Source organism: Ictalurus furcatus, chromosome 14 (assembly GCF_023375685.1).
Source record: "Ictalurus furcatus strain D&B chromosome 14, Billie_1.0, whole genome shotgun sequence".
Taxonomy (NCBI): domain Eukaryota; kingdom Metazoa; phylum Chordata; class Actinopteri; order Siluriformes; family Ictaluridae; genus Ictalurus; species Ictalurus furcatus.
The window spans coordinates 29,408,494-29,420,211 of NC_071268.1; the positions used below are offsets into that span (position 1 = coordinate 29,408,494).

The window sequence follows — 11,718 nt, forward strand, 5'->3', positions numbered from 1 at the left end:
TATTATGTATTCAACTTACAAATATTACATATGCATTTGCACAGATGTAAAAAGAAATGTTCAGTTTGAAACCCACATTACTTGAATCAGTGTTCAAACTATTTACGCAAATAAAGAAAAATATTATAAACAAGTTATGATATTAACCCTTAACTTCATTCAGAACTTTTTTCAACACAGGCGGGGGGGGGGGGGGGGGGCTATGGCACGACCAACATGTATTACAGAAGTAGCATTTTACAAAAAGAACAACAACAATGAGGAGATGCTGCCTGTCCTTGAACACATCAAGTAGATCCGTCCTCACCCTGAGACACCATCTCACACACATCCTCATTCATAGATCATGTTCTGGAAATAACAAACACAAAACAAAATGCTCCCACCTTACTTCTGCATGGTATGGCATATCTCCATGCTCTGAGCCCCCCTCCTGCAAGAACAGCTGGAACTGGCGGTGATTCGGGCCACGCGCCCGAATACAGTTCACGGTTTTCATGACCGTGGTCATGATATCATCCAGCTCCAGAACCTTTCCACACAGAGCTTCTTGATGGATGATGCACCGATACGTTATCAGGGGTGGGTGACAGTTACTTTTTCACAATTTCTCCTTCATTAGTCCAACCAAGCCTGTTTTTCCTCCACACACCGCAGGTGCACCATCTGTAGTTAGTCCCACCAACTTTTCCCACGGCAATTTATTTTTACTTACGGTCTTCTCCACCGCAACAAAAGTGTCCCGGCCCGTTGTGGTCCCATGCAGGGCAGCTACATCCAAGAGCTCCTCAGTGACACAGAGGTCCGGCTTCACGCCACTAATAAAAACGGATAGATGCGCTGTATCCATGTTGTCTGTGCTTTCATCCACAGCTGATGAAAAAGATAGACAGCTGCGTGTCTCTTCGGCCAGCTGTGTTACTAAATTTCCTGCTAATTCCACATTCTGCTGCGACTGCAGTTTGCCTTTTATTTCTGCTGCAATTCTTTCTTTTTCTTGGAGGCTAAATTGACTATACTTAGCGCCGTGTTTGGTGTCAAAATGCCGACGTGGATTGTACTCTTTCACGACTGACACCGCCTCATAACACAAAAGACATACTGGTTTTTCACCTTGAAGTACAAACATGTATTCGTTCTCCCGTGGTTCGTGAAACTGCCTTCCTTATGCATCAATTTTTCTTTTCTTGGACATGTTGAGGTTAATTTGTGGAAATTTCTCAATTCCAAATCGCCTTGAAGGGACTTTGCTGCAGATGTAGTTTATGTGGCCCTCAGTATGATTTTTTTTATCCTTCGATTCTGAGAAATAAAATTTTATTCGTATATTTTGGATAGCAGAAATTTCCTACATTACCCATAATCCTCGACCACCGACGACACTGATGGTTCTCCAATCAGACTGAAGCTCACAGCGTCATCTATCGCCGTGATCGGGTTATTATTGGAGTGAATGGACGGCTGGAGCGTCTGCTCTGAGCGTCTCTGACCGCCGCGGACGGGTTTACATTGGAGTCAATTGAGAATCCAGAGCGTTTCATACAGACGTGGAAGGGTCCCTTTTGCGTCAGTATCAGACGCCTAGGGGCGTGACAGCTCGTCTGTATTTTACGAGTTGGGAATGAGAACAGCAAAAACGTATGTTAAGACAATCATGCACCTATCACGTTCTCGCGGGACAGATAAAATGACGTGGCGGGCCACATTCAGCCCGTGGGCCTTGAGTTTGACACGTGCTTTAAAGAATCAAACACCTTATAAAAATCTAAAAAAACAGAATAAAGCTGTCCTCCTGTATCAATTCTGAATAATCTAATAAATCAAGAACCAATCTTATATTTTTAACAATGTGTCTTTTATTCATAAAACCAGACTGTGTCTCATCTATTACAGAATCCAGTACATATTTTAATCTTTTAACAAATATAAGAGCTAAAATTGTGTAATCATTGTTAAGCAGAGATACAGGAGGCCAATTGTCAATTAAAAGTAAATCTTTCTTGGGTTTTGGGATTAAAGTAATTAAACCTTGAGTGAGGGTTGGGGGAAGAGTCTCATTCTGTTTGCTTTCTTCAAAGACCTTAAGTAAAAAAGGGGACAATTCTTTAGAAAACTGATTGCAGAACTCTGTGGTAACCCCATCCGTTCCGGGTGATTTATTGTTTTTAAGTTCTATAGCTGAGTTATTAACTTCTAATAAAGTAATTTCACTATCGCAGCGGTTTCTGTCATTTCTTGAGATAGTCTTGCAGGTTTTAACAGACTGCAGAAAAGTACAGGCTGCCTCTTCAGAATAACTTCCATGGTAAAGTTTACTGTAAAAATTAGCGCAGAAACGTGCAATTTCTTGAGGATTACTGGTCACTGTTCCATCAATATTTAAAGTTTCAATTAAATGACTTTTTTCTAATCTGAAAAAATATGCTGTGTTGCATTCTCCCTCCTCTATCCATTTTTGTCTAGATCTGATGTAAGCGCCCTGTGTACAGCTCATCTAATTTACCTTGCAGTTCAGCATACTCAAGCTTATCAGTTACAGAAAGCAGCTCTGGGGATTTAGAAGAATGCGATTTTAGACACCAACTTATTTTCTTCTGCTATTTCAAGCTTAGCTAAGTTACTACCAAATTTTCTAAGATATTTACCGATTTCAAACTTCAACAGCTCCCGCTGGCAACAATATGAATCTAATGCTGAAGCTCTCCTCCAATACTGCTCAATCAATAATGTAATATGCTTTTAAACATCTTTAAACAGGAGAAGAGAATTGTTCAATTTCCAATAAGAAGGAGTTGAAATCAAGGGATGCTGAAAGAATAACCTTAAGAGAGATAGCACTGTGGTCTGTAAGAGGTGTAGTGTGAAGGCTGAGTTACAACTGTTTGTTAGTCTTAAATAATAACACAGAAATAATAAGAGACACACGCATAATAATAATAATAGCAACAAATATATATATATATATATACACACACACACACACACACACACACACACACACACGAACCCCCCCGCGCTGGCCTGTCAGCAGCACGTCAACATCAGTCTGAGTAACATATGCGTGTGTTTTATCCTAATAATTAGTGTGTGTAGTGCAAAAGAATATGGACAGATTTCTTAAAAGAAAAGCTCCAGATGCTTCTGGACCATCAACTTCATCCTCATGGAGCTAAAGCCTTGTTTATACTGTGATGAACGCTGGGGGTTTCTCTTTTCTGTTTGGCATTGCGGGTTTTGTCTGATGGACCTGATCAAGTTCACATGCGTTCCGCGGTCCATGAGATGCGGGTTGTATATTCTTGTCACTGTACTTCCGGGAGCATGATTCGACACGCTAGCATAGACCAACAGACTAGCCTACACATTTGTGCTACTGTAGGATGTAGGACAGTTCAACAGAACACTGACCGCACAAAAACACGGATTCAGGGCTGAGTAAGTGTCTCTACTTGTGAATACTTGTCGTTACGTCATCGCCCACTTTCGGTACTGTAAACAACCCCTATTCACTACACCGCTGGTGCAGGTCCTGTGTACACTAAAACAACACAGCAGCTCTTCCGCTTTAATAAGCGACGCTAAACTCATAAGCTCTACAATTCACAATCGGAAATACTCACCAACACGTCCAGTAAACATCCTTAAATACTTTAAAGACAATATAAAACATATTGTGGATAAAATAAGGATATTTTCCTACCTCAGCTCATGACAGAGCGGCGACAAGCTGTAGGATGAGTTCAGTTTTTTGTTGTTTTTTTAGCATTAACGCTAACTTTTTTTCTTCTTCCTCCTTCTCCTCTTCTTCTTCTTTCTGTTTTAAAGGCGGTTGGAAAACCAACTTAAGGTGCATTACCGCCACCTACTGGACTTGGAGTGTGGGTTAGCAGATTGGCAAGGGAGAAAAACAATAATTACAATAATACTACTAAATAAATAATTAATTATATACTACATATTCATACTAAATTATTAAAGTCTCTGACTTATTAGGGATAATTTATTAGGGGACGGTGTATTTTCCCAGATGTTTTTCCCAGCAAGTTCTTTAGTGTCATGTTTTGTTTTCCAATCTGCATCTCTAGCTCAGTTCTTTCCTCCTCATATCTTTTGCAGTCTAACAGAATGTGTTTTCTGTCTCTTGTGTATTGCAGTGTGTGCAGAGTCCAGTGGGGTGTTTTCCTATTCTGTGTAATGTTAGATTTAAGTCAGCGTGATATTCTAAGACTCGTAATTATCATCTCTTCCTCTCTCCTTTCCTTTATAATGGTTTTAATCTCTGCTCTACTTCATGGTATTTGTATTTCATCTGTTTCATGCTTTATCGATATTTTTGCCAGTACATCCACAGTTTCATTTCCTTCTTCCCCTACATGTTCTGCTAACGCCCCCAACTGTAGGGAACTCTTTTCAGGAGAAAGTTGTAGATGCCGAGTGATGATTGACACTTTTCTGAATAGAAATGGTGCTTTTTTTCAGAATAGTAAACAATAAACATATTTCTTAATTTAAGTCTTTTTTTTCGAGGTTTACTGAAAAAATTGGAGCATTGAATTTAAATGTGTACATTAAATGTGTACATTGTTCCCTGTTAATATAATTACAAAAGTATGGAAACTCAAAGAAAAAAAAACATGTGAATGTAATAAGTTTGATTTATGTACAACTTTGATCAATACTAAACCATTTATTATTTAAATATTAATAATCATTCGATTTGGTTTCCATTTTGTCTTTTAGTCAGTATATTATAAGAAATATAAACAAGCCCTTCAATTCATTGAACACCTTAAAAGAAAGGTACAAGGTTTCCAAATGTTGAATAAATGGTGAAGCAATAAATTGATTTTTTTAAGTTAATCTGTGAAAGTTGTATGCATGCAAAATGGTATGAGGTATTATCCCATTTTTATTTGCCCGGGAGTGTACGGCTGTAGACAGTTTATTATGATTTGCAGCAGAATATCTGATATGAACATGGGACTGCAGAGTGACTGCACTTATTTTTAATCCGGGTGAACACTGTGTGATTTTTAATAGTCCTTTGTGACTGCTGCTTGTCAGACTGTACGAACACGATCCCCGCTGTACTGTAAGCCATGTCACACTGTAGGATCTCAGTTCTCATTAATGTCAGACTGTATGACAATCAAGACGCGAAAAACCGACGCACACAATAAGACTCGTACGGAGTAGGAGAAGTCACACTACAGGACTGTGCCTCAAATCTTCTGACACTGCCAGAATTTAATCAGAGGGAAAATTTGATCACAATGGCCATTAATCTGCTGTCGGGGAACACGTCAAACTACCGATCAAAGACTACAGATTTTGGCCCAGGATTATAGGAATCTTTTAGGATTCTCAAAATTAGTCTCAGACATTTATTCATTTATTCATCAGACGACTAAATCGTGGTCAAAATCGTACAGTGTGAACCGGCTTAAGTATTTATACTCAGCTGTTGCTTATAAATCCAAACATTTCTGCATATTGCAGCTAAATATCAGTTAAAACAATATGATTTAATATTTATTCTGCTAGCATGGATCTGTCCCTCTTCTGACATACGCTCAGGGTCTTATTGTGGTAAAATGTTTTTCCTTCAGCCTGCTAGGATGTTCATGTTAGCATTGTTGGTGGATCGTGTAAAGAAAATAAACTGATAAAATGATGAATGTGCTCGGATCTGTACGCACCGTTTAAGAAGAACACCGGTGATGTGAGCAGATTATTGGACTGACAAAATACAGAACAGGATGTAGGACCGTGTGGCTAAAACCAGATGTGAAACAGCAGCACTTGTTCTCAGAGCACTGGAGGGAGTGTGTGAGAAATGGCCAAACTCCTGTCTACATTTCTTTTGGTGAGTTCATACACACATTAGCAGATGATCAGATAGTAAACTATAAAAGACTGTTATTAGCCGCTGTAGCTGTGAAAGTGTGAGTAATGTTCAGGACTCTGAATGTATTAATGCACTATAGCTGGTTTGGACAGTGATGATGAATCTGCTCTCTTGTTGTTCCTTCAGGTTTCTTTACACCGTGTCTCCTTGAGATCGCTTCAACTGATCATTTATCTGTCCATCCTGGAGAGAACATCACCCTGCTCTGTAACATCACTAATTATTCTGAGATATCGTGGTATCGACTGAGATCTGAGGAGGTGAAGCTGCTGATATCTGCTGAAAAATCTAAGCTGAAGAAAACCTTTTCCCTCCGTTATAATGTGAACGAGAGTCACTTTGATATGACAGAAAGCAGCAGTTCAGTCAGTTTAGTGATTATTGGAGTTAGAGAGACAGATCTGGGATTTTATTTCTGTGGAGGTCGAAACGACGCAACACACATTCAGTTCGGGAAACCCATCAGACTGGACTTTACAGGTGGGTGCCAATACTTTATTCAGTCTGATTATTGCTATTTAATTTCGTTTTAGTTCGTGTGTTTATTTTTCATAATATTATTGATATCTTGTGTATTATTTCAAGGATTATTTTTATGAACAAACAGTAAAATCTCGTGCACCTGACACTCCAGACTTTTTAAAGTTCTGCTAATCTGGACATTATTTCCTCTCTGGCTTCGTTTTCTTCAAGGGTTCTTTATTTTGTTCAGCCACACTTTAAAGAGCAGTATTGAGAATGTTGTTGAACTGTGAGAAGATCAGTTCAGTGTGGAGGAGAAAAGTGTTTCAAATAGTGACTCATGTCCCAAATTCATGACTGAGAGAAACCTTAATAAAAGAAAAATATAAGGAGAGATATCAGTACAGATGTGGTGAGCTGAAACTATTGTGATGATTAATAAAGCAGAAATGAAAACACTTTTCTCTCGGTTATTGTTGTTGTTGTTTATTGTTACACAGTGTATAAGTGACAGCCTGATCGTTGTGTGTTTAACACTAAATTAAAGTTATAAAAGATATCAGAATGTCGTCTGATACACTTTCCTCTCAGATACTTTACTGATATCTCTGTGTTCCTCTGTGTTTCAGCTGATCAGCATCATGAGACTGATCGTTCAGACACACAGCAGTCTGTAGGTCCTGCACTCTGTGGAATTATTATTATAATCCTATCATGTGTGTGTGCGGTCTTTGTTTCAATAAGCATCATCTGCTCCTCTCTGTACTGTTCCACGCTACAAGGTGAGAACTTACAGCCTGAAGACCAACATTTACACCGTTCACCCTGTCACACACACTTCCCTTTATTTATGACACTTCCTGTTGTTCCAGGCTGTACAGCAGCCCTTATACACTAGTGCAGAATGAATGTGTAATGAAAACGTTAGTGATTGTAAAAAGCTGTGTAGTGAAATCTGTGTGTTTGACATTTTTGAGATTGTCGTCTTTGTCTATGTTAAATTCTCTTATTTTTCAGATAAGTGTTCTTCCACTGGGGACTCAAACGAGAAGGTACCAGAAAAACGATGAAATGATGAAATGTAGTTGATGGAAGTCAGCGCTGAGATCATGTCACTATTAAAACAGACTAATAACGTCACATTATCAGATGTTTCTCTCTGCAGGAAGTGGACCTGCACCTGTCTGATTTGAACTCTGTGACCTACACAAGTGTCTCCTGACGGCCCAGAAAACATCAGCAGCATGAGGATCAGAATCAGCAGAGAACCTGCTACGATCCCATCGACCTCGCATACATCAAGTACTCGCTAATAATCCGTGTGGTCTGAAGATTAATGACTTCCTGTTCTGTCCCCAAAAGCATGTTATCTGGGTGATTCCCCAACTGTGCCGTCATTCAGCTCTCGTAACTCTTAAACTTCAATTTTTTAAATAATTGTTCAACAATGAATCGAGGAAAACGTTCATTTAACTATTCAAAAATGTCTTAACTTCAAACAACAGCAACAACAAAATATTTACAAGGATTCTTTGGTACATTTTGCTCTTAAAAGAGTTCCAAGGTTAAAAGTAGTGATGTTAAAGCTTCATGAAGAGTTGAAGCATTAAAGCCAGATGTGTTGAAGTATGTTTCTTTGGGCTATAAGTGCACACTAGAGCTCTAGTAGTTAAAAGACTTTAGTCCTGTGTAACATGTAACACTGCACTGTGTGTACAGGCCAATACGAAGTAAATGACTGATATAATCAATATCAAATAAATGAATTCCTGAAGGTGAATTACTGTGTTTATTTTACTCCAGACAAAAGCCCAAAGCTTTATATAAACACATGTGAAACGTGGACAGAGATGTGGTGCAGTTTCCTGCTTTTATTCCTGTCATTTTTTAAAATAAACCTTATAAGGAGAATTTTAATGAAATATATATTTAGGAAGCGCAGTTGTTTAACAGGAGCATTAGTTTCAAAATGTCCCCGTACTAGGAAGTAACTTAAAAAAAATGTTTTAATAATATTACAAAAAAGATATATCTAAAATGTACACACACACACACACACACACACACACACACACACACACACACACAGGTTGTTGTGAAGAAATTTTTACCTGTGATTAAAATGTACTTTACCTTTGCATACAGATTTGAAGAATGTAATATCAGTGAGACAGAATCAGCACTGCAATCCTGGAATCAGACATTAAATAGTTTAATATAAAGGCTTGTGATGTAAATAAAGTGTTAAAGTATTGATGTGATTTATCTTCACTGTATGTTAGAGGTGTAGACTACAGTAATACAGGAGTGTAGCACATGTACAGTATTATTTTGCTGCCACCTACTGGATGGAGTGAATTTATTCAATGTGTAAAGGGTTAAAGAATATAAAAGACATTGTCTCTTTAATTAGAGAGGAGATTATCATAGATGATGTACAAACACTGATAGTATACACGTAAAGACATGTGAAAGGATCTTTTGAGAAATTAAAATAGGTTCATTTTGTTTATGAGCAGGATTTTAATCTCAGATCCAGACTGTATTGTAAAATTACTTCTTCACAGTTAAGAAGCATGTAGGTAAGGGATCTACTTTTTCAGCAGGGTTATTTAAGGGTGTGGTGTTTATGGAAGAATTTTGTTGATATTTATACATCATGTTCATATTGAATCGCAGAAATGTGGATTATTTCAAGCATCAGTGACAGAGGAATACAGAAATCTAACTTGTGTTGATATAAAGTTAAACAAACAAACAAATAAATAAATAAACAAACAAAATAATGTTTTAGTACCCTTTAGTTTCGCTCCTGTTGTGCTGACCAATGAAAAAGCAGCACTATAGCCTGCCCCGCTCTGATTGGATGACAGTCTCAGTACACTGTGGGAAAAAAGTTAGGAAGAAAAAATATTCGGTGTTTAATCCGAATTCTATCCTTCAGTGGAGATGTGTCAGAGCCCCTTGTGTGATTCAGGTGATACTTCACAGAAGAATTATTTCTTATTCGGATTCTGGTTGTTTATTTTTACTCTCTCCTAAAACACGGTACACTGTGTCTCCATTCACCACAGAAACATCACTTCACTGAGGGACAGCAGCGCGCGAGGACCGCTCGAGCCCTGAACCTCTGCGTTACTAGGCAACACGCGCGCCCGCGAAACTCTGAGAGAGAGAGAGAGAGAGAGAGAGAGAGAGAGAGAGACTTGACTTTTTAACACATTTAATACATCAGTTTTGGTATATTTACATATTTACATTTTTATTTATTTATTTATTTTAAAAGAAGAACCCCATAGACCCCCCACCCACACCTCCACCCAGGAAACCAAGCCCCCCCCCCCCCGATTAACTGCGCATCAATTTCTGTCATTTAAAGTCAACACACGTAAATTCCCCTCTTGCGGCTGCTGCCCATTTCCTCAATCTGTAGCGTCTCCTTGGTGACATTACGCTCATGGTGTGTTGTACAGATTTGATGAAGTTTCTCCTGTCCAGGAAGAATTTTGTCAGTATGATATTTTGTTTTCCTTTAGTCAGTTCTAGAAACCGGTTGATCTGTTCTGTGGTGTAGAACTGTTCAGGTTGTTCTGGACAGTTAAAAGTGTGTGGTTGATCTGGGGTGATGTCTTCCTCCTCCATGTCTGTGAGGGGTTCCTCTCCTGTATCTCCTGCACTGCACTCTGGGCCCAAGTCTTCCAACATCTCAACATTGTGCTGTGGCTGTTTGGACGATTCCTCCACCATGTCCATCCCTTATTGTTTCCAGTTCAGTTTTATTTTTCTCAATGTTCTTGTCCTGTGGGTTCTTCTGTAGCTGTTGTGTGGAGTCACTGTCTCCGATAGTGATAGCGATGTAGGGTTTACTATGAGTGCTGTCTGTGGTGTTGGTTTTATTACTATCATGGGCACGGGTGTTGGTATTATCACTGGGTGCTGTGATTATTTCAGTGGTGTTGTGTTCGTCACTGACCTCTTCCTGCTGTAACCTCGGTGTGTCGTTACCCCCCTCTGCCCCAGGCTCCTGTTCTCCGGTGTCCCCCCGCTGGCTGTATCTGCGCTGCTGCTGCTGCTGTACCCCGGCCGTGTCGCCCCCGGAGCTCCCCGGCTGCACTGTTCTGCGTGTGCAGCTCAGCTGTTTATGCCCGATCTCCCCACACCCAAAACACCTCAGGCGCTCGGCGCTGGCAAAAACACTGTAGCTGCTGTCGACGACTTTACACTTAAAGTTAACATCCAGTTTTTGGTCGCAGTTGTTAATTAACATATAAACCTGTCTCCGGAAAGACAGGACGTGTTTCACCGAGTTCTTACAGCTGAGCGGGATATCAGTCATGGGGCTTTCCGAAGCGGGCCAGCTCCTTCATGATCAGCTCGTCTTTGATGAAGAGGGGTACGTTTGAAATAACGACTCGTGTCGCAGGGGCAGAAAGAGGGGTAACATGTAGCATGACACCTTTCAGCAATATTCCATTTTCACACAGCGTGTTGGCGAATCTTTCTTTCTTTAGAAAAACAACCACCACTTTGTTCATTCGGGAGGCGGAGTAGATGTTCTCACACCCGACCTGCTCTCCCACCGCCAGCAGAACCTCCTCCACCTGTTCTCCATTCTCCGGTACACACCTGACACCATGGCGGAGAGACAGCGTCTCCCCTCCGGCCTCAGAGGCCATGGTGTCCCGCTCCCTCTCACCCACTCCCAACTTTCACCAACCACTGATAACTCAATAACTTATCATTCAATAAATTAAATGAAAGAAAAGAAAAGAAAAAAAACAAACTCGCAGAAAACTTTGGCAAAACGCCAAACCGTTCACACGCGCTCCACACACCACACTCACTCCTGCACCGCCCATGCGCAGAGAGAGAGAGAGATTGTGATTTTTGTGGTAAATGTCTCTTTTGCAGTAGTTTATTCACAACATAGTTGATTGTATTTCTTAATCGTGTTGTTCTCACACAGGAACAGTGAAAAGGAACGGGTCTGATCGAGTAATAAACTTCAGAAGCGGTTTTGAGATCAGACTGATGGCCTCAGGACACAACTTTTATTCCTAAATGTGAAAATGATGCTAAATGATATCAGTGTTACAGAAATTTCACCACCACAAGAAATATGTGTCTTTATTGGACAAAAAAAAAGAAACAGGACGAGAAGAACTAAGAAAAAAAAAAGTTAATTGAACTGTATAGTTCATGATAGTTCATTTAGCCTTAGAGAGTTTTGGTGAGCTAGCATTAGCGAGCTAATACATCAGTGAGCTAACGAGCTAACCTATGAACCAATCCTGACGTAAAAAAAAAGAGAAAGGGTTTGATTCCCACCGTGGCCCTGTGTGTGTGGA

The 11,718-nt window shown here is 39.8% G+C and overlaps 1 protein-coding gene across 3 annotated transcripts in view; it reads right to left on the reverse strand.

The window, feature by feature from the left end:
- LOC128618009 (uncharacterized) overlaps window positions 1-3,790 on the reverse strand; it is a 14,322-nt gene extending 10,532 nt beyond the window's left edge. For 2 of the 3 annotated variants that reach the window (XM_053641350.1, XM_053641351.1), the window contains exon 1: window positions 3,701-3,790. Coding sequence is in view for 1 of the 3 variants with exons in the window: in XM_053641349.1 (XP_053497324.1) it covers window positions 392-511 (120 nt within the window). In the remaining 2 variants the exon portion in view is untranslated. Of the gene's footprint in view, window positions 1-391; window positions 2,095-3,700 lie in introns of those variants that run through there. The other variant, XM_053641349.1, reaches the window with a different exon arrangement.
- Window positions 3,791-11,718: the final 7,928 nt, after the last annotated feature.